The sequence below is a fragment of the Xiphophorus hellerii genome, chromosome 18 (assembly GCF_003331165.1).
Source record: "Xiphophorus hellerii strain 12219 chromosome 18, Xiphophorus_hellerii-4.1, whole genome shotgun sequence".
Lineage (NCBI taxonomy): Eukaryota > Metazoa > Chordata > Actinopteri > Cyprinodontiformes > Poeciliidae > Xiphophorus > Xiphophorus hellerii.
This window is the reverse complement of record NC_045689.1, coordinates 2,842,996-2,869,006: the sequence shown is the minus strand read 5'-3', so window position 1 is coordinate 2,869,006 and position 26,011 is coordinate 2,842,996. Positions and strand designations below refer to the sequence as shown.

The 26,011-nt window shown below is 36.1% G+C and overlaps 2 protein-coding genes, 1 long non-coding RNA gene and 2 other non-coding genes across 5 annotated transcripts; 3 read left to right on the top strand and 2 right to left on the bottom strand.

Moving 5' to 3' along the window:
• Positions 1 to 312: 312 nt before the first annotated feature.
• LOC116707626 (uncharacterized) lies at positions 313 to 1,683 on the bottom strand. Its single transcript, XR_004336533.1, has 2 exons — positions 1,563 to 1,683; positions 313 to 1,465 (listed from the first exon to the last, which is right to left on the bottom strand). It is a non-coding gene; the product is annotated as an uncharacterized LOC116707626 (long non-coding RNA).
• On the top strand, positions 1,464 to 11,493 carry tmem91 (transmembrane protein 91). Its single transcript, XM_032544986.1, has 3 exons — positions 1,464 to 2,010; positions 8,875 to 9,021; positions 10,964 to 11,493. The coding sequence occupies exons 1-3, from the start codon at positions 1,603 to 1,605 to the stop codon at positions 11,117 to 11,119; spliced, it is 711 nt and encodes a 236-aa protein (XP_032400877.1). The 5' UTR covers positions 1,464 to 1,602; the 3' UTR covers positions 11,120 to 11,493.
• Positions 11,494 to 16,139: 4,646 nt separating this feature from the next.
• On the bottom strand, positions 16,140 to 19,446 carry exosc5 (exosome component 5). The gene is made up of 6 exons (XM_032544984.1): positions 19,284 to 19,446; positions 18,649 to 18,762; positions 18,437 to 18,558; positions 17,998 to 18,138; positions 16,380 to 16,469; positions 16,140 to 16,304 (listed from the first exon to the last, which is right to left on the bottom strand). Exons 1-6 carry the CDS (start codon positions 19,429 to 19,431, stop codon positions 16,209 to 16,211), a joined length of 711 nt encoding a protein of 236 aa, XP_032400875.1. The 5' UTR covers positions 19,432 to 19,446; the 3' UTR covers positions 16,140 to 16,208.
• Positions 19,447 to 24,213: 4,767 nt separating this feature from the next.
• LOC116708384 (small nucleolar RNA SNORA18) lies at positions 24,214 to 24,344 on the top strand. The gene has a single exon (XR_004336671.1). It is a non-coding gene; the product is annotated as a small nucleolar RNA SNORA18 (small nucleolar RNA).
• Positions 24,345 to 24,505: 161 nt separating this feature from the next.
• On the top strand, positions 24,506 to 24,643 carry LOC116708382 (small nucleolar RNA SNORA8). The gene has a single exon (XR_004336669.1). It is a non-coding gene; the product is annotated as a small nucleolar RNA SNORA8 (small nucleolar RNA).
• Positions 24,644 to 26,011: the final 1,368 nt, after the last annotated feature.

Below are 26,011 nucleotides of genomic sequence, written 5' to 3'. Positions count from 1 at the left end.
TTGCGTTATATCAAAGACTTGGATTGAGAGCATCTGGAAACATACATTTTCAAATTGAATGGCAGATTCCCAATTGGATTCAGGTCTGGACTTTGACTTGACCATTTTGAGTCACTCCACCTGTCCTGCTGGAAGGTGAACCTCCAACCCACTTTCAAATATTTTGCAGCTTTTTAAAATCTGCTAGCAGATTACAGCTGTTTGATTTTAGTGACTGTCTGAAAACCCTTTGTAACCCTACCATTAGTAACCATGGAGACGATGCCGTACCGTCATGTAGCCTAGCATGTATGGAAAAAACTGGTTAGCATCTCGTCTTTTGTACGTTTCTAATGTTGATCCGGTTTAAGGGGAAACGCTGTTTATGACACAGTGACATAAATCATGTGGTGTGAATTCAGACAAAGTCATTAATTTGATCAACACGTCAGGAGGGAGGAAGTATGGCTCTGTTTCTAAGCTAACCGTTTCCAGCTTTTGTAAATACCTCCGTCCAATAGCCCCAACCAGGCGTGTTACATTCACAGACAAATTAGCTCGACTCGAACAAGAAGAAGCCATGAAAAAACTGGCAAAGACAGCTTGGGAAAACAATTTCAGTCGATCAGTTCAATACTCCGGATCCTCACTTAAAAACGTAAAACATGGCGCCTTGAATGATTAAGTGGCGTAGTTGTCCGTAGTTCGGATTCTCACTTCCGACGTCCATCATGGCGCCTGGAAGTGACGTAGTTGCAAAGGGTGAATAGGAATCTAATCCAACTCATTTAGCTGCAGAAATGTTAGAAGTTCATCGAGTTGTGATAAAGTCTTAGAAATATGATACAACATTTCAGATTAAGGGTTTTTCTCAATTTCAGTTTTGTTATTTCATTAGTTTTAGTTAACTATAATAACATTGTCCCACCACTGATGGTAAATTTGTGATTACTTTCATGGGTTGTAATTGCTTCATAGTAAAACTAATTTCTTTATCTGTATCTATTGAAATTTGGTGTTAAAATGTGAAATCTAAATGTTTGTGGTGTTTTTGTCTTCACAGACGTCACCGTGTTTGTTGGGCAGCCGGACGGAGTCTTAAGGAACTGGGTTGTTTTTGTCACTCTGAAGCCATAAATCAAAACCAGACGACTTTTGTTTCCTGAAGAACATCAAGACAATGTTCACCGCTGGATTTTACTTCTGTAGCCTTATTTTTTCACACCTAAATGCTAAAATCTATTCCCAAAACTAATCCTGGTTGTTACGTCTTTATGAAGCGTCAGAAAGTAAAGCTAAGGAAATATTTTTTACTGTTTCTGCTGCAGCTAAAGAGAAACAAGGGCGTCTAATTTATCAATAACCATTATTGCCACTTTTTACTGTTTGAGAACAAAATTTGAGACCAAAGCTTCTCCAATAATCCAACACAACTTTCAGGTGCTGGGATGAATTCGTCATGTGCTTTTTTCCTCTGGACCCGGCGCTGAAACAAGAGAAAAATTAAAGAATAGGATTAAAGGTGGATTATCACAGCAGCTGCCTCTGCATAAGCCCATCGAGCCAGCCGGTTTGTAGATTACGTTTGCCTGTTGATGCGGCCTCTGGAGCGGTTCGTCTTTAATGGAGAACAGAGACGAGCTGGAGCACCCCCTGCTGGAAGAAAACGCCGCCAACAGGCTGCCGTCCGACCAGAACCAGCAGAACCAGGCGCCGGTCGGGCTTTTTAAGGGCATTCTGGTGAAGTGTGAGGAGGACCGAGCGTATCCTCCGCTGGGCTGGAGAGGCTACTGCGGCCATCCTCCGGAGCTGCTGGACGCCTGCGCCCTGCCGCGCAGCCTGGAGTCATTCTACCCGGCCGGGCCGCTCTGGGGCCAAGCGGACCTGCTCAGCAAGGAGTACCTGGAGACCACGTTTGTGGACATCCGGCCCGGTTCGGCCCTGGAGAGGAAGCTGCTGGCCGAGGCGCAGGACTTCCACAGCGCCCCCTACAGCATGGATGACGAGGACGACCTGCTTCCTGACTCTGACGTAAGAAAGAAAAAAACAAGTTTATCTGAAATCTGTAAGAAAATAGTTACGATGAGGAAACCTTCGGCAGTTTGGAGTGTAGCTGACCCCCCAGTCAACTTTTATTTAGCAGATAATTAATTAATGGAAAAGGATTAGGGACACTGAAAAAAAGAAATGAATTATTTTTAAAAAAATTTGACATTTCCCCCAGAATTCTCAGAAAATTCTGACATGTTTCGCAAAATTTTGACTTTTTTCTCAAAGTTGTTTTTTGTTTTCAAAATGTGACTTTTCCCCCCAAGATTCTCACTTTAATGTCAGAATTGTAACTTTAACCTTTTTTTCTCAAAATTTTGTCACCTTTTCAAAAATGTTTTTTTCTCAGAATTATCACGTTCACCTCAGAATTCAGACTTTTTTTTCTGAAAATTAGATTTTCTCATAATTTAGATTTAAATTTAAAAATTCTAACTTTAATTTTAGACCTTTTCTCAAATTGTTTTAATCAAAATTTAGACTTTTTTTCTCAGAATTTAGACTTTTTTCCTCTCATGGATTCTGACTTTCTTCTCAAAGTTCTTTTTTCTAAAATTGACAATTTTGTTTGAATTTTGACTTTAATCTTCAACAATCAGAGCCCTGAGAAAAGGTTAGCATTCGCAGATTAAATAATTCTGACTTTAATGTAATCAGAATTCTGATTACAAAAGTTTTTAATCTTAGCTAATCCTCTTCTATACTAAACAGGTTTTTTAGGGTTTTATCTTTATGTTTGTGTGTCTGATAAATTTGTTTAGTTCCACATTATTTTGCCTGAAATGGTAAATGGACTGAACTTTTCCAGTCATTTTGACCACTCAAAGCCAGTGGCGGCTGGTGCTAAAAAAAACTGAGGGGGGCGCACACAAACAAACAAATGAAAAACAAACAAAACAAATCTTAAAAAATAGCACTATTTGAACATGAATTTTGCCCTCCTTTCCTTCTGCCCTGCAAATTTCTCAATTACATTCTTGTTAAAGTCAGTCATCTCTGTGACTAGTCTTTTCTCCATTGACAACATGGCCAATGCATTCAGCCTGTCCTGAGTCATTGAGTTTCTCAGAAAAGTCTTGATTCTTTTCAGAGTTGAAAAGCACCTTTCAGCTATGCTAAGTTTCCCCCAAAAACTTAGCTTCATTGCATTGTCTAGGTGGCTGCGGCTGTTTTCGTGCCGTTTGCATTTTTCTGAAAGATGTTTTAAGTCTCTTACCCCAGTTGTTGTCCACATTGCCTCCGTGCCAGAACTTTGAAATAGCAAACACGGAAAGCAGTAAAATGCATTGCTTAATCAATCAATCAATCAATCAAATTTTATTTGTATAGCACATTTCAGCAGCAAGACATTTCAAAGTGCTTTACATCATTACAAACACAGAAACACAATGCAACATAGAATCAATATGCAAACGTAAACGTGAATCGACCTAACGAACTGCAGCTGCGCTAATAAGTCGAATCGGGGATTGTCCAATCACACAATGTTTTAAAAAAAATTAGCCAGTACTGACGCTCTACCAGTAATGACACAACAAAATGGGTGTGTCCGGGACGCAGAGCGCTGCGTCCTGTGGAAAACCTTAAACAACCAATTAAAAGTCAGCCTCAGATCACCTGCTTGCCAAAAGTTGATGCGCCTACATACACTCTCATTAGGACGGCGCCCTGCACATAGGAAGTGTGCACAATGTGAGCAATTAGAATTATGTATTTACTATTTTAATAAATTCTAACATGTCTATTGGACACACAGTATGAATAAATACATTTCTAAGTATTTTGCAGTTCAGAATAGAAATCATTTATTATCTAAACAATTTAAAGGGGGCGGCGCCCAAGCGCCCCCTACTGGCCAGCCGCCACTGCTCAAAGCGCTTTACACTAGAGTCACATTCACCTAGTCACACTCACAAACACACATTTATACACCGATACGCAGATCGATAGGCAATTTGGGGTTAAGTGCCTTGCCCAGAGGCACATCGACATGTGGCAGGAGGAATCGAACCTACAACCTTCCGATCGCAAGACGACTACTCTACCAAAGACCCACAGTCGCCCAGCACTGAAACCGCCTCAGTGCTGCCCTCCTCAGGTTGAACGGTGCATAAGCAGTTGAACTCTCCCGTTTTTCTTGTGTTGATGTGAAGAGCGGCCATTTTAAAATGCAAAGTCGGTCCTACATAACTGGTTGTTGCTCCCAGTTTTCCAGTGGGAAATCAGTTTGCGGAGGGCTTTCCAGTTCATTTTTTTTTACAAATTTACCAGTTCAGAGACTAAATAAATAAGAAAGTGGAAAAGAGATAGCGAACTTTGACTGAGTTTGTGTAGAAATAAAGCAACCATTAACATAAAATATACGATTTTAGTCGCTAACAGAAATAAATGTTTTACGGGCATAGCGGACCAAATTTAAGGATACATATTTAGTTTTTCACTGATTTCTGAAAGATGGCATGAAAGCAAGAGACCTTTATGTTCTCTGTAGAGCTACTGGCGGCTGAACAGGAACCTAAAATAGATATATGAGCAATGCATTCAAGGTAGGCAGCAATTCACCTGTTTCTGTCAGAAAGCCAGGTTATATAAAGCTGCTCTGGTGCTTTAGCACAGGTACCAACAGAAAAATAAATATAGTTTCTTTTTAGGAAACTATGAAACCATATGTGTTGGAAGTGTTGAATGCTCCTAGATTAGTTATTTATTTTAAGGGTTGTTTGAGTTTACATTCCCTGAGGTGAAAACTGCAGAAAACTTAAAGTTTTCTCTCATGAATCTGTAAAAAACATATTTATCCTCCGTGTTTGTGTCGTTTAAAACACTTTAATAAAAATTAATGTGCAATTTTAAATGCAATTTAGAATATGCAATATTTTGCCATATTGAGCACCAATCACAGCTAAGATTATTTAGCAGAAATACAGAAAATGTCCAAAAAAGTGAGTTTGCACTGTTTTACTTTTCCTGAGACAAACTTACTGTTCGTACCAAATGTAGTGAATTTTGCAATGTTTGAAAGTTGCAAAGTGAGCTGATGAGAAATATTGATTGTGAGGTCATCGTGGATGCTGAGCAACACAAAATCTCTAAAACGTAAGTGAGAATATGAAACAATACACATTTGGCTGTGATGGTGTAGTTGGGCCATTGGGAGAAAAAGGAGTAAATTTCTCCCAGAAAATTAAGAAAGTTTGAGACCAAACTCAGAAATTTTCAAAGAAAAACTTGGACATATCTGAGCTTGAGGAGTCAAAGATTTGCATGAAAATACTTGGAAATTTTTAGATTAATCTTAGATTTATTTCTAGAAATTTCACAGTTTCAAAAATTTCTAAAACTAAAAGTTGACATTTTTATTTATTCTTCTAGAGATTAATTAAATTGAAAAACAATTTATGAGTTTTTTTCACTAATTTTAAAGTTTTTAAACTGAAATTTCCATGATTTTTTTTCTAAAATAAAATTGAGGTCTTTTCATGCAAGCTGTCAACTTTTGGAGTTCAGAAATTTCCTTATCCATCCATCCATCCATCTTCTTCCGCTTATCCGAGGTCGGGTCGCGGGGGTAGCAGCTTCAGAAGGGAGGCCCAGACTTCCCTCTCCCCGGCCACTTCTTCTAGCTCCTCCGGGGGAATCCCGAGGCGTTCCCAGGCCAGCCGAGAGACATAGTCCCTCCAGCGTGTCCTGGGTCTTCCCCGGGGCCTCCTCCCGGTGGGACATGCCCGGAACACCTCACCAGGGAGGCGTCCAGGAGGCATCCTGACCAGATGCCCAATCAACCTCAACTGGCTCCTCTCGATGTGAAGGAGCAGCGGCTCTACTCTGAGTCCCTCCCGGATGACTGAGCTTCTCACCCTATCTCTAAGGGAGAGCCCAGCCACCCTACGGAGAAAACCCATTTCGGCCGCTTGTATCCGCGATCTCGTTCTTTCGGTCATGACCCAAAGCTCATGACCATAGATGAGGGTGGGAACGTAGATCGACCGGTAAATCGAGAGCTTCGCTTTTTGGCTCAGCTCTCTCTTCACCACGACGGACCGGTGCAGCGCCCGCTTGACAGCAGACGCTGCACCAATCCGCCTGTCGATCTCCCGCTCCCTTCTTCCCTCATTCGTGAACAAGATCCCGAGATACTTGAACTCCTCCACTTGGGGCAGGACACCCCCCTTGACCCGGAGAAGGCACTCTACCCTTTTTCCTTAATTTCCTTATTTTCAGATTAATCTCCAAACTTCAGTTTTTTTCTCGCCAGTTTTCTGAGTTCCAAACATCAAAAATTAGTGATAAAAAATTCTGAAATTTTCAGATTAATCTAAAATAAAAGCTGGAAATTTCAAAAGCTTAACAAGTCAAGAATATTCCGTTTAAAATTATTGTGTACAATTTTGCATCCCTATCCACCTGCTAGCATCACTTCCCCTTGCAGGCATCTGTGTTTAGTGAATGAGCCAGCAGTTCTCTGACAATTCATGCAAGACTCCCATTCACAAGTCAGCAACAAAAAACACAGTTAGCAACTGAAATCACTAGTGCTGAAACGATTAATCGAATTAATCATGATTAATCAATTATTGAAATAATCGTCAACTAATTTAGTAAATAATTAATTGTTGTTTTGAGTTTATAGACTCAAAAAAAAGGCCATTTCCTGAAAGAACAACACACTCAGAACAGTAATTGGCCAAAACTACAAAATGTATATATTTTGCTAAAAACATTGTCTCTAAATATGTTCTGCAGATGATTATTCCTAAAACAAATTATGACGTGTTCACTGCAGGAATGCTGAGTCATTGCATTTTTAGAAATAAAATGTCTACTTTTTTAATTTAAAAAATGTAATTAATAATTGATTTGCATCTTCTAATGTTTAAGAAAAGCTTAAATTGTTATAGAAAAATCTACAGAATAATTTGTTATCCGATTAATCAATGAATCTTCAGAATAATCATTAGTTGCAGCCTTAGAAAATAGAAAATGAGCAGCAGAAGAAGAAATAAAACACTGATTGAGGAAGGAGAGTTGGAAACAATTTTATGATTTTTATATCTAAATAAATAATTGAATGAGCTGATCTTTGTGGGTTTTTTAGTGTATTTATTGTATATTTGAAATATGCCTGTAATAGTCTCCTGAGTTAAATAGCTAATGTTCTTTTTTGGGGCCAGATATCCTAAGCTTATCCCTTTTTCGCTCCTTTTTATTTATTACATGAACTGTTCGTATTTATTGAAGTTCTCTTGTTGCTGTCCTGCTCATTGTTGTCCAGTTTGAACAGAAGTCTCATCATTGCACATGAGCTCCGCCGTAAAATCCTGCGCTGTGCTCAGTCCACTGCAGCAGGAGTTAGGTGCCTCCTGTGCGTGGCCGCAGATGAGGAATTTACATCCCACAGTGGGACGGACTTTCAGGCAGATGGCGATCTGTGAACAGCATCTTGAAAATCCCTAAATGCACCAGCTGTGTGTGGCAACAACGCAAATACCTGGATTAATGTTCAGAACGAACACAAAGCTCCATCAGGCAAATTAAATGAACAAAAAAAAAAAAAAACAGTAACTTGGACCTATAATTGGTTTGATAGAATCTGCAATATATTGTAGGAAGGAAATGATTAATCGAATTATTCAAATTCAATGAATTTTATATAGACCCTGGGTGCAATTAAAGGCGGCACGTAAAGCATACATAAAAGTAAAAAGATACAAAAATAAATACAAGATAAGATAGAATGCAATATGCATGATTATGATTAATCGTGATTAATCGATTACTGAAATGATCGTCAACTAATTTAGTAATCGATTAATCGTTAACTGGAGTATCCATCCAGACTAAAAAAACACCGTATGCTGGAAGAACAACACACTCTGAGCAGTAATTAACAAAAAACTATATAAAATAAATACACATTTTGCCCTTAAAATATAAAAATAACATTTCTTGTCTGTAAATATGTTCTGCAGATGCATCCTTCGCTACAAATAATCACTAAAGAAATGCTGTTTTTTGCACTGTAGGCAATAAAATGTCTATTTTGTTAGTAAAAAAAAAATCTATTTATTTGCATCTTTTATTGCATTTCTAATGTTTAAAAAGCTTAAATGGTTATAGAAAAATCAACAGATTGTCAATTTTGCAGTCCGATTAATTGATTAATCATCAGAATAATCGATTATTACGATAATCAGTAGCAGCTTAGAGCTTGATCACTGTAGCCTGATCAGAACAATGTCTGCCACATGCAGATGCATAAACACAAAGTTGGGCACACTTTGGACATAAATCATCAAATCATATTTTTGCATTTCAGGACTTAATTAATTTGTAGGAGCAACAAAAAGCATTTAATACGATTGGTAATGTGCTTTAAAAGCAGAAGGACATTCACTTGATGTGCAGCTTGTTCATGCAAAAAAATGAACTAAGCAGAGTAGCCTGGTCGGGTCGGGGGAGTCAGATCGAATATGTGGAGCTATGCGCAGACGTATGAGTCACGGTTAGCCTGCAGCCAGTGGAGTTTGTGCACATTCACAGCGTAACCCCATTAAGTCACAAGCTAGGTTTTCCGGTTGCTGTAAAAAAGAAACACGTGAGAATAATAAAAACAGAATATTTTTCCTGCTTTCATGAACTCAGAGTTAAAGCAGATTATCTTGCTGAGCTTTCAAATTTAATAACTTGAAGACTGGATGTAAATTTCTTTAAATAATCTTTTATTTATCTCAGAAATGAAAACCTGGTGTTTCCTCATTCCTGCTGTTCAGATCTGGATCTAAAAGAGAAAAATATCTGCAGAAACTGACCTGAAGTGACCCTGAAAGTTCTCTGTTTGGATCCCAGGACTCGTCTATTGACGACCTCAGCGATACGGACAGCGACGGAAACTTTCCCCTGATGATCCCGCAGGACCACCTGGGTCTGGCCTTTTTCTCCATGCTCTGCTGCTTCTGGCCGCTGGGCATCGCCGCCTTCTACCTTTCTCAAAAGGTACAAGCCTGAACTCACACAGTCCAACATGAGGCACGCCTGCCGCCGCTGCAGGACGCCTGCCGCCGCTGCAGGACGCCTGCCGCCGCTGCAGGACGCCTGCCGCCGCTGCAGGACGCCTGCCGCCGCTGCAGGACGCCTGCCGCCGCGGCAGGACGCCTGCCGCCGCTGCAGGACAATAGTCCCAATGTTTACATCAGCGGTGTCCCAATTTTCTGTCACACGGGCCAAAATCGTCAAGTGGAAAATACTCATGGGCCAAGAAAAAATAAACAACAAATTGAAGTAATAAATTCAAATCTAATTTAACAAATTTCTAGAATTAAATTTTATAGATTACGTCAATTAAATTCAAGTTACATTTATTTATATTTTATTTTTAATAAACTAGATAAATATTAATATGAAATTAATATTTAACTAATATTAATTTAATTAATATTTGATTTAATAAATTGACAAAATTAAAATGTAATTTATTTAAAAATTTTGATTTATTAAATAAATAAATAATATTTGAATGTAAACAATATTCAACATGAATTTATTAAGCATTAATTCAATAATAATATTTTTTAATACAATTTTAATAAATTACATTTTAATTTATTAAATGAAATATTAATTTCAATAAATATTTATTTTTAATATCTAATGAATTTCTTGAAATTAAAATTTAAACAAATTTAACTTCAATTTAATTTATTAATCTATCAAATAAATTATTAATTAAGTCGGTTCTACCCATTATGAAAGTTTGGTTATAAAAAGACGAATATTTTGTATAATTAACATTTTCCACTGTAATAATAATGTGACCCTGATTAAAAATAAAAAGCCTAATAAACAAATTTGCGTCATTCTTGAACGACAGTTGAGGCCACCAAAAAATCAGTTGACGTGCTGCAAATGGCCCACGGCCCTCACTTTGGACTCCCCTGGTTTAAATGTAACAGAGTTTTTATATATTTTGAGACAAACAAAAAAAAACACACATCGTAAAAACTCAAAGCTGAACAGTTTTCTTCAACATCTTGACTTTATTAGAGCAGAAACCAAAGTTAAAAAAACTGTGAAATTATTATTTTGCTGTGATGAAATCAGAATTTATAGTTCAACTTTGTTTTTTTTCCTAATTCCTGCCCTCCGTTTTCAGGAAAAATAACATTTAGCTGCTTATGATTTTTTTCCCATTTCTGATTGAATCCATAAAAATATCAAAGATAACAAAGCTTGATGTCTGGTAAATAATACGACTTAATATTATCACATTAGTTTCATAATACTACAACTTTATTCTTGTTTTATTTCAACTTTATTCTCGTACGAATTTATTCTTGCATTATTTCCACTTCATTTTGCCTTTATTTCTTAATATTAAATTTTTTTTCATACAACTTTATTTTTGTATTAGTTTGACTTTATTCACGTAATATTGCTCCATTATTCCAGCTTTATTCTTTCATTATTTTGACTATATTCTCGTACGACTTTATTCTGGTCATATTATGACTTTACTCTTGTATTATTTCAACTTTATTCTTGTAATACTACAAGTTTCTTCAGAAATAAAATACTAAGCAAAACATCCACTAAACCTTTCAGTGTCAACTGCAGTAAAAAACATTTTCTTATGATTTCTTAAGATTTAATCAGAAAAAGAGAGAAACCTGGGATGGATTTCCGATGTTGTGGATTGTTACCTAAACCAGGGTCAAACTCAGAGACAAGGACTGCAGGGAGAGAAGAGGACAAAAAACCCTGATGAATCCTGAACGCTGTTTATGATTCAGGGATGGAACATAATGTGGGATTAGCGAGTGATTGAACTGAGGGGAGGAGGAAAGCCATGCAGAACAAATACCCCTCTCTCTCGTTTTACTTTATTTTTTATTTTTTTTCCGAACCGCTAATCCTTATCCCACTGTCTTCTGCTTTCCAGACCAACAAGGCATCAGCTCAGGGGGATTTCCAGGGCGCCAACGCGGCGTCCCGCCAGGCCCTGTGGCTCTCCGTTCTCTCCATTGTGTTTGGCATCATAACGTACATCTGCGCCATCGCGGCGCTGATCTCCTACCTGTCTGCAAAGCCGTCATAAGAGCCGCGGCTCGCACATAGACGCAGACACACAGAGACACAAACACTCCATGAACATCAACACATCATCTGCAAAATAACGAATAAACGAAAAGATTTTAACCACGTCTCACTGGAATAGGACGACATGCAGCCCAGAGGACCTTCCTCCACGTTCAGGCTCGTCCTTCTCACTGACTGACAAATTTGTGTCACGCTTGTCATCACATGTGGAGCTTAAATTAAATTTAAAGGTGACCTATTATGCTTCCTAGAACAAGTTATGATTGGGTGTCCAAAACTGGCTAATTTAAATTACAAAAATTAATTACATTTAAATGCAAAAATGAGTTTATTGTGATTTTTCTTTTTCTTCAGTTAACTGCTCAATAAGTATTTTTTTAAATGAAAACCTTAAAAACCCAAAACATAAAATAGGCTACAGATTGTTGCTTTGTTAAAAAAAACAAAAAAAAACTGTTTACACATTTTTGTCTTCAACAGTTGTTTTATATTTTGTTGGCCAAATTTTTATCGTTATTGAACTCTGGTCAGGGGGCCGATCAAAATCATTTCAAGGCCACAAATGGCCCGCCAGCCACACTTTGGACATCCCTGGTTTATGGGCAATACAAAACATATTCATTAAATTTTTTAGCACAAATTCATTCTTAGATAACGAGAATTTGTCTAAAATACTCGTGTTGAGCGCCATTCAGAATGAGCTTTTTTAGGGCTTCTGTCACTTTAAATCCGAATAAATGGTTTATTTAGCCACGCCCACTAAACTCAACGTTTACACTCACACGTAGAAATGGCTGAAAACAGATGCACAATTATACAACATCTTTAAACTTCATACAAACGTATTTTATGAATGGTAAACCAATAGAAAAACACTTTTGCAGTGTGTACAGCGGTAAAGCCATAGATGTATATTACTGGATTGGACATTGCCTGTTAGCCGCTGAAGCTAATGAGGTGAACGTTCAGGCACCATTAATACACATTGAGTCATGTCCATAAAGCCATATTGTTTCAATTGCGGGACGAGCAGGAATCTGTCATAAAAATAACTGTATCTGTCGCCCCTGTTTCTTATCTAATTTCTATAAAATATGTCTTAAATTAAATCTGAGAAGGCTGCTGATGTATAATATGTACTGTCCCTGGATAAAGATCTGGAAACACTTTGGTTTTTGTCAAGATCCAAGAACATAAAAGCAAATTTCTCTTTTGTAATGGTCAATAATGTAGTTTTACATTATTACTGCTGTATGAGACGTAGTTTGTTAGATTTTAACAAACTACGGCTCCTATGGTTTATGAACTATTTTATCCTGTTTATTATTATGAATGTCAGTCATCACATTCTACGAACAAACGAGGACATAAGTCCAGTTTTTGTTGTTTATTGAGCTTTTAGAAATCACAGTGGCTCCTGGTAAAATCAGTGCTGCAGTTCCGTTGGCGTTGCTAGGTAACGGGGCTGGGCTGGGCTGGCGTTGCTAGGTAACGGCGCAGTTTTCTTTTATTGTGACTTAAAAATCTGTAAGTTATTGAAACGGCTCATTTTCCAGACACCAGAAAGCATTAACTTATTGCTAGACAACACAATAAGGTGATTTTTTTTGTTTGTTTGTTTTTTAAGCACTTTGGCAGGTTTTTTTTTAGAAGCATTTGAAACCCAAAATTTTGCATAATAGGTCCTCTTTAAGTAAATGCAGAATTTTCCACAATGTGAATGGATGACAGAAGATGCAGGAAGAGTCAAAGTTTGGAGGCGAATCCTGCTGGACTTTCCACATCCAGCGCCTGCCAGAAGCAAAGTTTCTTCCTTAATATCCCATCATGATTCACCTGTTGTTTACCTGCAGAAAGGACTGCCTTTTGCTGTGTTTTAAAGCCAAGTCTTATCTTTATGATGATAAAAACAGAGTGCCATTATATATGAAACTAAATGGAATCGACATATGAAGTGTGGATATTTTGAAACGCATCTGGAAGTTGGAGTGAAGAAAGTGCTGCTGGGAGGAAAAGTGCCAAAAATATCAAAGTGACCCGACTGAAGAAAATCTTCCTAAAATGTAAATTCACTTATATATTTTTTTCCTGCTAAAAAAGGACTAACCTACAAAGGGAAATGGTTTTGTCAGGCTGAAACCATGAACAAACAACAGCAGTGCACATGTTTAGATGTAAAAAATAATAATAAGGTAAGAAAAAAACTGGAAAAGCTAATGTGACGAGTCATTGTCTGCATGGCACTTTTGTGTTTTACAAACATGTTCATAGCTTTATCCGTTCTGTTATTGGGCCCAAAGTTCTTGAAAGAAAAACTTTGATAAACCCTAAAAAAATCTGACCATATTGGTTTAAGCATAGAAAATATCCCAGTAAAATAAAGGAAACGTTTCACATCACATTTCTGCAATAGGATGGTACCAGTGAAGTTTGGTTAGTAAAAAAAATACAGAAATTAGATCTGAGAATTTATCAGAATCCATAAAACGGATCAAATCAAAACCTGACCACATATTTTTGTCTTGATTTTAATGTTTGACGTCGTGTTTACAAATGCTAGCAAATATTGACGAGTGAAACTTTTATGCCACAGGATTGAAAAAAGACCAAAGACGACAGTTTTACAAACATTTAAAATGTGGTTTTCTAAAACGACTAGCTTAGCATTAATGTCTTCAGTCAGAGGCTGCATGAAGCCGGTGTGATACAGACCACTACAGGAGATCCTTCTTACCCACAGAAATCAACAGCAACGCTTTGAAGAAACTTGCATAATTTGAGCTACAACTTTTAATTTACCTTTGAGGTTAATAACGTATTTGTAAAACTGAAATGAAATGAATATACCAGCTTGTTTAGAACAACTGGTGTCGCAAACTCATCAACCTTAAAATAATGAGAAAAAACAGAATTAAAATTACCTAAATGAAGCTCTGAAATTAATCTGTTATATTAAACTGCAAAAATGTGATTATTTCTCAGGGCTGTTAATTAGGTTTGTTAATATCTTAGATTCGTATTTTTGCTTTGTAATATTTACATCTGCTTCCCAAATGCTGTTTTATACAAAGTAGTTTCGGGATCATTATAGACGGTAATAAAAACAGGAAGAAATTACTGACAAAAAAACTGAAATTCTCTTGAAAAAACAAGAAAATTTATGTGTTTAAAAAATGAAAAATTGGTTGTACAAAAACAGAAATTTCGGAGTTTGAAAAGTTGCAAATTTGCTAGAAAAAAAATTCACTAATTTTCTAGAACAATGAAATTTCAGATTTTGATAATTGCCTAGAAAAAAACTCATGCATTATGAGAATAAACTCAGAAATTTTCTATGAAATTTGCATAGTCACAAATTTGATAGAAAAATCAAGGAGATTTCTGAGTTGAAAAAGTTTAAAATTTGCTAGAAATAACTCACACATTTTGAGAATAATCTCAGAAATTTTCTGGAAAAGGAAAGATGTCCAATTCTAAGTTTGAAAAGTTGCAAATTTGCTAGACAAAAATTCACATTTACAAATTTTCTATAAAAACTTGGAAATTTCTGATTTTGAAAAATCTAAAATTTGCTTGGAAAAACACACATTTTGAGAATAATCTCAGAAATTTTCTAGAAAAAAAACATTGAAATTTCATGAGTTTGAAAAGTTGCAAATTTGTTTGAAAAATTTACAAATTTTCTAGAAAAACTTGGAAATTTCTGAGTTTCTAAATAAAAAAAATTTCGTCTTGTAAAACTACAAATATTTTCCAAGTTTTCTCAAAATTTTCTGAGATTAATCTCAACATTTCTGAATTTTCTGGTGAAAATTTACTCCTTTTATCTTCAATGGCCCTAATACGCTGTTGTAGTTTTATACTTTTTAAATGGTGCTGATAATTTTCTCACTGATGTTACTGACAGGAACCGGTAGGTAAAATCCTTTATCAAGCACTTAAATCACTGGTACCAAATTGTTGCAGAACTGAGTGCTACCAAAAAGCACTCCACACAAAATAAAATAAAAAAGACTGTGAGAGAAAAGCCAAAATTTTCTATTTTCCTGTACAGTTTTTATAGAGTCCACAGCTGACCTAAAGGCATCATAAACACCTTTTTTCTGTTGTTTTAGTTTATTAAGGCTGTTAATGTTGTCACCACACTGTGAGTCTTACCCTCAGCTCCACTGAAGTTCTTCACACGGCATCGCACTCCAACCGACCCAAATCGCCGTTTGTCTCCACACAACATCTACATCTACTAAAAAACAAAAACCGACCAACCCTTTGATGTTTTCGTGTCTTAGAACAAAGAAATAAATGTGCATCGGTTTGACGGAGCAGCTGCCACGGCTCAGGGTTTTACTCATTTTGTGTCGCTTCTTCTAATAATTACAAAAAGAGTGAAAGGGAGTCGATAAATTCATATGGTTTCAGTTGCTTTTTTCTTTTTCTGCTGTTTGCAAAACCCACTGTCACCACCAGGGGGAGCCCGAGAGTCAGGGTTTCCATGACGACGGGCTCACACAGGCGCCATGAAATTACATATATTTTAAAATAAAAGTTCCTCAAATGACTTTTGATTATTTGAAATTGTATTTTTGGTTATTTCATGGGAAATTACTTAATTTAATGATGCATTTAATAATTTATTGATACATTTAATTCATTAACCGAAGATTTGCCTGGTATATTTATTTAATTTTGTGACCCCCTGATACTCCATGCGTTCTCATCTTCTGATTTTATACTACTAAACCACATTAACGCTTTATTTAAACTCCACAAATATTTAAGCCTATAGATGTTGAGGGTGGTGGACAGTGGGCTAATCATTCAAACTGTGCTCGCAGGCCTCAGAAATCCTGGGACCGGCTCTGCTTCCATGTGTGAAATAACTGTGAATATTTAAGTGGAACATCAGTGAATAAATGCACATAACTAAGATCGGCCATTCCTCTACTTATTTCCTACCTAATTACTCAGACAGTGTGCCTGTCTCTGCACCTGAGCTAAAGGAAGACAGCACAGAGTTGGTTGCTAAATATTTTATTACATCACAATATTTATATATATAATTTTTTTTTTTTTAAATCCCGATTGGGTCAAAGGTTCTTGGAGTATCGGCGCCTGACGGAGTCTCTGTAGAACTGGAAGATCTTCTCTGACGCTTTCTGACTGACGGCTACGCACTGCTGCAGCTGTGGAAGACGGAAAGTCCAATCAGAACCGTCAGACGGGCAACAGGCGGGTCAGAAACGAAGAAAATGACCAACCTCATGAACTGAGAACGAGCCTTTGGTTGATGACATCATCACTCTGCGCTCTTTGCTGTCGATGGCGAAAGTCATCAAAGCTCGACTTTCCTGAAGAGAATTTTAAAAACATGAGTTTTGACTTTTGCAGACAAACATGTACAGAACCAGCAACTTTACAATAAACAATTAATCGGATTAATCGATTATTGTATTAATCATGAACTAATTTAACAATCGATTAATCGTTAACTGGAGTTTACAGACTAAAGAAAAGATAAGTTACAGAAAGAATAACACAATCAGAGCAGTAATTCAGCCAAAACTGTACAAAAAAATAAATACATTTTGAATTTAAAATAAAAAAAACTTTTATCTGGCTGGCAGTTTTAATGTGTTGTTGCGTTTTAGGCAATAGTATGTTTATTTTTTATTTAAAAAAGGAACTTAATTATTTATTTGCATCTTTTAAGGTATTTCTAATTTTGTATAAGAGGCTAAATTAAAAATCTTGAGAATGTGTAGATTTTTTTAATCCAATAATCACTGGAATAATCTATTATTAAAATAATCGTAAGTTGCAGCTCTATTTCCAAATCTGTTTTGCATAGGAGGTGTTTTAAACGCCGTGATTCTTATACATCCAGTTTTATCAGTCATTTCTACAGAAAATATCTTAGTTTACTTGAAATAAGACAAAAATAATTTATAAGTAACTTTTCAGCAAGACACAGAAGCTGGTTTTAAGTCAATAATTCCTTATTATTAATTTTAAAAAGTTCTCGTTATGATCTCATAACAGGAAAAATGTCTGGAATTATTCACTTAAAACAAGCTGCTAGTTCTTGCTGAAAAGTTACTTGTAAGTTAGTTTTGTTTTATTTCAAATGTACCGAGACGTTTTCACTAGAAGCTAAACAAAAAATCCAAAGGATTTTGTGTATTTTCAGTGTAACATATCCTGTGTAAACTTGTTGAAATAAGCAATAGATCAATTAATGGCATAATAAATTAAAATGAGATCAATAATTTTCATTGACATTATTTATCATTGACATTTTTTCTTTCCACCAAAAACTGCATGATAAAAGTCTTCAGTCTGATGTTTTGGTATCAACTATCGCTTTATTTAAGAACAGTTTTGTTTACAGAGGCGTCATAATTTATTTTATTTGTTGTTTTGTTTATTTAGTTTGGATATTTAAAACAGCTTCTAGTTCCAGTGTTAAATCTTCATTAGAATTTAAAGTCTATTCATCATTATTGCATTATTTTTAGTTAGTTTATCACTAGACTTTATCTGGCTTTTCTCTTTTGCACATTCAGATATAAACAAACCATTATATTACTTGAAATGGTTTCAAAACAACAATATTATTGTTTGTTTTGAAACAAACAATTATTGTTTGTTTTGGCGTTTTCTTGAGCTTTTAAAAACAATAACTTCTGGGACAATTTATCATCTAGCAAAGTTTGTTATCATGACTGACTCAATCCTGGAGTTAAAGAAGGCTTCTCCAGATTTTTTATTTATGAGAAGTTTAAAGAAGCAAAAGCACAAGAAATCCAGCTCCTCTCCAGGACACGAATAATCTGAGTTTGATTTATTTTTTATTGCTTTTCTGAGCTTCAGATTTACCTTCTCCTGAGATGCAGTCGGGTCTGTGATGATTTCACCGTCTGCGCTGATGGCGCAGGTCACGCCACAAAACAGGCAACTCATAGACAAGCCGGCATCCATCAGAGCCATGCAGGCTGCGTTCAGACAGCAGGACAGGAGCTGAGCATTTAGGTAAGGAATGAGGAACGGCACCAATCAGTCAGAAGGTTTACCAAATCCAAACCAGAGGAGGCTAGAGAACCCAAAAACTGTACTCAACTTAGAGTAGCACTTATTTTTACTCAAGTAAAAGTAGAAATACTTCATAATAAAATTACTCAAAGTGCAGCGTAGTCAAAATACTCCTAAAAACAAATGTTTTCAAAGAAGTTACTGATGTAAATGTAACTGACTAAATGTAACTGGCTGCTTCCCTGCTGTGTTCCAAACCAACAGAACCGTTTTCAGTGAAGGATACAGCGCCGTCGTCGTGCAGCACCTGCAGGACGAGCGTGAGCGACGAGCGAGGATGGAGAGATAAAAGCAGAGACGCCTCACACGTTTCCCGCACACATTGTTCCTGTGATCGCTCCCTCACACCTAGAAGTAAACATGAGTGTGAAGCAGCTGGTTTTTTAATTAAAAATAAATGTCTGTGCTTTTTATATTGACTGTTTTACTGTGACTTACCCGGCAGTCCCACTTTGGGATGAACCAGAACCTCCAGGGTTGCCCGGTCGTAGATTTCCTTGCTGATTTTGACCTCAGCAGGACCGTAGACTCCCGCCATCACACTGGTGTCTCCTGCAGAAACAGGCAGAATAAAGAAAATTAAAAGAAGAAAAAATTATGAATATACAAGTTTTCTCAAAGACTGTGGAAATAGTGCAAAATTATGTTGTAATACTTTGTAGCTTTAGCTTACATAGTGACAGTTGAGTTTAAAACTGCCCTTAGAAACAACTTCTTTCAACAATCCCAGTTTAGGATTCAGTCCAGAAACTAATCTGCAGCGTGTCAGAGATTATAAGGAAGTTTCATCACTGGAAATCTTAATTTTCAACACAAATTTGAGGCATTTGTTATTTGCCTCTGTTATTTTCATTATTCCAAAATTACTGAGTGTTACCGTATACATTTAAACAAGAGTGGTGAAGGCATATTGAAGAGAGAAAGTGAGATTTGCCCATAATCTGAATATTTACAACAGAATTACACTTTATGAACAAAGGCATGGATAGATAGTAACAATTGAATAATCTGTCGACCATTTTGCCTGTTTTTGAGCCTGAACGGGGAATTTTTTTAAAACTAATTATTGTTACCCTGAACGAAGGACGCCGATCCATCAGGACGGGACAGTAAGGTTTGTTCGCACCCGAACTCTCTGAGAGAAACAGTTGAAGAAGGAAAGACTTCCATCATGCCGCCTTCACGGTGGAGACGATGTTTGTCGCAGCTAAATGACGTCATCGTTTTTTCCCTTCAAAAAAGTGCTCTTTTAACTTCAAATGCGATGCTTTTAACATCATTAGTAAAATTAAATTATAATACTAATTACGAAACCCGTGTATTGACATTTATTTAAATCTGTAATTGTTTTTTCACGGATATTTTTGAAAGTTCAGAACGGAAGTTGAACGACTCGTCATTCTTTAATTTGACCACCAGATGGCAGTGTACACAAATTTTATTTTCTAATGAATCTTCGTTATTATTCCGATTCAGATTTTTTTCACAGGCAGATAGATAGAATAATAACAGCAATTATTATTATTATTATTATTTCAAAACTTTTTGCCTATGACTTCCTTTAAACGTCGTATCTATACGTCGAAGCAGTATTTGAACAAGTTTTGTACAACGGGACATGAGAACAAAAAAGGTCAAAACAATATAAAAAGAAAAGAAGAAAACCAAAAAAATGAGTTAAAAAGTTAGATTGTTAGCATTACAAGCACTTTTAATTGTTATAGTTTTTATATTGTTTGAATTTCAGATTGCATCGAGTTACAATTTACCACCAAAAATGTTTTGACACTTTAAAACTTTGCTCGAAACAAAATCTGACTGATAGCAGAAGAGTCTTTTATAAATTTTCAGTGAGCAAAGAAATTTACAGAAAGATTAGGACATATGTGCATCAATTTTATATTTGAAGAAAATATTTGGTTGAATAAATTGTGTGAATATATTTAAGAGAAACTTCTTTGAAATTATTAGTGATTATGAATTTGTGTGAAAGAAACTGCATTTTTACCCAGTCAAGATTCTGCATGAAACCCCCCGCAAAGAAATCAAACTTTCTAGAAATAAAGATCGGTTTTGTTTACCAACTAGGAAACTCCTCCTATTATGTTGTTGCCGAAAAGCGGCTTGAACTGACGTAACGCGCCCTTTAAATACTCCTGTCGCACATCGTGAGGTTCTCTTTTCTCCGTCCGCTGATCTATGGACGTTTCGGTCCAAATACGAGCAATGAGTGAGTATTAATTTACTTTTTAACCCAGATTTAGCGGACCTCACACAGACAGATTTGGACCCGCTGCTGTTAACGGCATGCAGGTTTGATAAACGGCTGAACTGTGTTTCAGACATCTTTGTTTTCCCGCTTTGAATTCTCTTACTTAGCATTAGCGGGCTAGTTAGCTGCTATATAGCTTTAAGCTAGCCTGAGTTTGTCTGATGTTGGGCTTGTTTTGAGGGACTTAATTAGTCAAATGACGCGTAGAGTGGTATGTTTACGAATAATGTTGAATGTTTGATGTTAGCTGTAGTTATCGCGATACTTAAACGGTTATTTTTCGGTTTTTTTCCGAACACGTGGCCCGGCTGGGAATCGAACCCGGATCTTGCGATTTCAAAAATACGCGGTAGTTTTAGCAACACTTTAGGGGACTTTAAAGCAAATTATCGACAACGAACGTTGGATTCGTCTCACGTTACATAGTTGTAAGAATTGGAGAAATAATTTAGCCACTTGAAATCAATATAAAACAAGTGCAGATCAGATTAATGTCAAATTATCTGTTGTAGATTAAATTAATTAAATTGGTGTTCTTACCCATGCAGAATATATTTTTTAAATGTTTTTGATGGATTGACCACAGCTTGCTCTCATTTATCTGGGATTCTCCAGCTCAGTGGACTGATCCCAGAGCAGCAGTGGAGAGAGAAAGTCAGGTTTTGCTTTCATCTCTGCAGTTCTGGTGGCAGAATGGTGACAATGAGGCCTGGCACACTTAAATCTGCAGTAATTCAATAAAACTTCATTTAGGACTGGGCAATCAAATCTATTTTTATCAGGTAAATTGGATTTGACCATTTTATAGCTTCTATTTATTTGGACTTTGAATTCAGGTCGACTCTATGACAAAATAAAGGGATCAGGCTAATTTTTTTAAATGAATGGAGTCATAATGTTACAAGAATACAGTCATAATATCAGGAAACTGAAGTAATTTTATGAAAACGGTAAAAATATTTTTAAGACGTTCTAGTAAAGTTTTCTTTATTCTGCTAATATTCTTATAATACAAAAATTCTCAGTTTTGCCTTAATTCTCTGTTGTATGACCCGCAGAAAGGATGATCGAAATAAATCCACATTTTGAAAATATTTTCTAGCTTTTGTAATTTCTTCTTTAGAATAAGGAGGAAATGGATTAAAATCATATTTGGTATAAAAAACAAACAAACCTGACATTTATCTTGAAGGCAAATCACCCAGCCGTAGTTTGAATATAAAGATGTTGGAAAGTCTCACTATTCTTGCAACATAATATACACAAAGCATGATCGATATTCACTGACTTGATTTATTTTTGTTTCTTTTTTTCCTAAAGGTAAAAGTTCAGAGCTGGACCGTAATGCCAGTGAACCTCCCAGTCACTTACTGGTCCACAGACTGGGGCATCTGGTATGTCAAAGGTTAAATCTGCAAAATCAACACTAAGCCTTTTCCATAAAAAGTAAAAATGTGTTTATCAGGTTCACTTACAGTCGTAAATATAAAAGATCCTTTCAAACTGATCAAAATGGAACAAATTTGGCCTTTAGATGGAGAATTTTAATTTGTAATCAGGGTAAAAGTTACCATCATAATTTTCTTAGTCAGTAAAATGTAAAGTACAACGCAAAGTATTTGTTTTTTATAACCAAGTTTTAAGCAAAGATAAGCTAGAGTTTATTGAGTCTTTTACTGGAAAATTGCACCAAAATCAGCGTTTATTCTTAAACTGCTAAATATAACAAGTGTTTTGAAAGAAAGTGATTCAAATATGTTTCTTTAGTCAAAATACATTTATTCAATAAAGCCCAAAAGAAACTGAAAACTAAACGATTTTTCTTTTAATGCATCGAACATGCAAATTCTGCTACAGCGAATTATTAGGCCATCGTAGAAAAAAAAAGTTTTACATTACTGTTAAGACTTAAAAATTTTGAGTAATCGTATAAATTTTCTAGAAAAAAAAATAGATGTGCTAGAAAAAAAATCTAATTTTTAAATTAACGTCAAGAATTTTCTACCAAAATAACTTTAATTTCTGAATTTTTTTATTTTTATTTAGATCACAAAATTTTAGTTTTTGGCAGAAATTTACTCCTTTTTTTATTATTTATTTACAGGGGCCTGTAAAAATCCCTTTCAAGTTTTGAAAATGTTGTTTTTAAGTTTGGACACCCCTGGATCAGGTCGTTGTTGTGCTGGTTCTGATCATGTTTAGACTCCGGGTCCAGTGGGTTTGCAGCACGGTGTGAGCTCTGGTCCTGTACGGTGGGCCGTGAGGCTCACACAGTGCGCAGAGCAACCTTTTCTCTTGCAACCCGCTGCTGTCAATCATCTGCAGCAGCGTTACTAATGAGAACTAACACCTCTGACCTTTAACCTGTCTGTTTGTTTGACTTAAATGACTAAAAGAAACTAAAGTTTCCTCTCTTGCACAGGTGCTGGGGATGACCTTTAACCCTTAACCTGTCGACCTCGAAGCCCTTAGATGTAATGTAATGGATAAGCCAGCTGGGTAAGTCCTGTTTGTAGGCAGTGGATGAATTTTCCAAGTGATGATGAATGGCGTAAAATGTTCAACTGCTCTGAAGCGTGAGTGAAATCAGCCTGACTGAACCTGAGGCATTGAAAACTAGACGTGGCGTTTACCGCTCTGCGTTCTCATTAATGATCGCTCTGCTTCCTGCAGGTTCAGCCATCGGCCATCTTTAATGAGGTGAGTGAAAAATTATGCGAAATAAAGATTAACGTCATTTCTCTTATAATCTCTGCACTACTTCAGATTATCCAGGCTGTTTAATTTGACACCTCAAAATCCTGAAGTTGATTAAAAAAATCTATTCAGACTGAATTTGGATCAGTGTTTATTTTTGGACTTGAGTGTATTTGTGCTTATAAACCACCTGATTCAGCAATCTGTCCAATGACTTCCTGTTAGTTGATGCGTTATTCCAGAACATGATTTGGGTGGGATAATATTTGGATATTTTAAAATTTTCAAACTGAAGCTTAATATTTTTATTTTAAGCTTTCAGGCAGATCTGAAATTGATCTTCAGCAGATATGTTTCCACCCAGTTCTCACGCGAACTGATTAGAATGTTGCTTAAAATAAAAATGCATTTTCCATCTACTGGTTTGGATAAAATCGAGCGTGATTCTTTTATTATTATTATTTTATTATTATTATTATTTCACAAGGCTGTAATAAACAAGATTCAGAAGTTGCAAACTAACATGGACAGCAAAAACAGTGTCAATCTTTAATTTCACTAACTAAAGGTGTCAAATAAGTTTAAAACATTTTTTGTATTGAACCGATATCAAAAAAATACTTTAAAGTTCAATTCAAAAGTACTTCATTGATCCCAAAGGGAAATTAAATCATCTCAAACTTCTGACCTTTCATTTGACTGTATTTTGTTCAAACACAATTTGGACAAAGTTTATAAGCATCTACAAATTACTGTAATATCAACGTGTCAAATGGTAAACGAAACAAAATTGTGTGAATTTTTCCTAAAGTGCCAATCGGAATATTTTTTTAAGGCAGAGCTGAGGAACTGAAACACAAAAATACAATTTCAGAATGAAATCTGAAACTAAAATATTGATCCGATACCAACTTGGTAAACCACCTTCAGCCAGAAAAAAATCTTCAGAAAAATTGAGGAAGTTGTTTTGAATTTTGCCGTTTTTTTCTAATGTGTATAAAATTTAAAAGCGTTCCTTTTTAGGTCTCGGCGTCTCTGAGGTCTATCCCGACGGGCCCTTCATGTAGGGCCAAGTCGTTGGAAATGCCTCAAAGAGGAAATCTGTGGTTTCGCTTTACCCAGGTGTTCTGCTGTGAGCATTATGGGATACAACTGCAGGACAACAACATGATCACAAGCTTCAGAAAGACGGATTATCGACCAGATTTAACAGAGATGTGTGTTTCAGGTCACAGGTCTGGCAGAAATGACTCGGACAGCGTCAGAATGCAAGATGGCGGCGGGATGATTTGGTAAGTTGGGCTGGAAAACGTTTGTTATGGAAGAAGCACTGCGTGGTATCTGCAGCCAGCTGCTGCATCAGCTGGTTAGTTCAAAGGTCAGTGCTAAAGAAACTCAGCTTCTGGCATCGTTGGTCTTCATGCTGCCTGTGTGTGGAGTCCTGGTATTTCAGCTGAAACAAGCTCATCGCCACAACGGTGAATTAGAGCCATTGTAGATTTTTTTTTTTAGAAATTACATTTCCAGCAAAAAGCTCTGAAGTTTGGAGAATAATCTCCGATTCTTTTTCCTATAAAAAAATTTTATATTCAAAATTCAGGTTTTTTTCTTACAAATTCTCAACTTTTGGAGTTCAGATTTTTTTTTTGTTTTTTGTTTTTTCCTGGAAAATTCTTGCGTTCAGTCAAAAATTTTATTAAAATCTTCAAATGTTGAGATTATTTCAGAAATTTAAGAAAGAAATTGGACACTGAGTTTTGAAGTATTTCTCTGAAAAATTGTTTGCTCAAACTCAGAAATTTCAGGGGATTATTAAGAAAATGTCTTATATTAATCTCAAAACTTGAGTCTTTTTTTTTCTTTACAAATTTCTGACTGTTTGAGCTCAAGATGTTCCAGAAAAAAATACAATTTGAGCTTCAAAAATTTAAAATTTGTGACAAAGTAATTTTGAGATGATCTCAAATGTTCTTGAAAGAATTTGATGGTATTAAAATTTCTAGGTCTTTTTTTTTTGGTGGAAATGTGCTACTCCCTTATAATGGCCCTTTACATCAATATGTTTAATTTTATGTTATTAAATTAATAATTTTGTTTTCCTTCTTGTTTAGCTCTTGGAGCTTGGCATCATCTAATAACTTTTCTGTAAGTATTTTTTTTCTGTCTGTGTTTTTCAGTGTTAAGCAGCACTGCGGTGTCTGCAGCCAGTTGTTTCATCAGCTGGTTTGTTTAAATAGCAGTGCAAGAAAAAAACTCAGCGTCAGGCATCGTTGGTCTCCCAGCTCCCCATGTTGGGAGTCCTGGAATAATGGCTGAAACAACCAAACGCTTGACTAGGAAAACCTGCATGCGAGGGTGCAAATGATCGATTAATAAGTTGATCTAAAGTTGATTTTAATCTTTCAATAAACTGAAGGATTTCATTAAATTAACATTTTGTGTAAAATATTGACTGAATAAACAGGGTTTTCTCAGATTATTAAACTCCATAGTAGCACATCGGTAGTTTTTGACGCTGCTTCGTCACGGACCTGAATGAGCGACATTAAGGTGAAACTTGAGGAGTCGAGTGTTTAATTCTAACAGAAACGCATAAAGGGCATTTTACATCGCATAACGGACTCTGTTCGGACCGTTACCCTTTTCCATTCTGCAATATTCCCGCCGCCATCTTTGTTGTTTTTTTTTAACGGTCGGCTCCGCTTTGAGAATGACCAGCGGCGCCCTCTGCTGGATGACGGCCAAACTACAACCCTGAAAGAATAACTAAGTGGACGTTATTAGTTAATCCATTTGGACTAATAAACCATTGATGGACAATTGTTTGCATCC

Coding starts and splice junctions, on each gene's coding strand:
- exosc5 (XM_032544984.1), bottom strand. CDS start 19,431: ATGACGTCATTTAGCTGCGACAAACATCGTCTCCACCGTGAAGGCGGC. Junction 18,559..18,648: donor TCCCAAAGTGGGACTGCCGG/GTAAGTCACAGT, acceptor GTTTACTTCTAG/GTGTGAGGGAGCGATCACAG. Junction 16,470..17,997: donor CGACTGCATCTCAGGAGAAG/GTAAATCTGAAG, acceptor AATTCTCTTCAG/GAAAGTCGAGCTTTGATGAC.
- tmem91 (XM_032544986.1), top strand. CDS start 1,603: ATGGAGAACAGAGACGAGCTGGAGCACCCCCTGCTGGAAGAAAACGCC. Junction 2,011..8,874: donor ACCTGCTTCCTGACTCTGAC/GTAAGAAAGAAA, acceptor TTTGGATCCCAG/GACTCGTCTATTGACGACCT. Junction 9,022..10,963: donor CCTTCTACCTTTCTCAAAAG/GTACAAGCCTGA, acceptor TCTGCTTTCCAG/ACCAACAAGGCATCAGCTCA.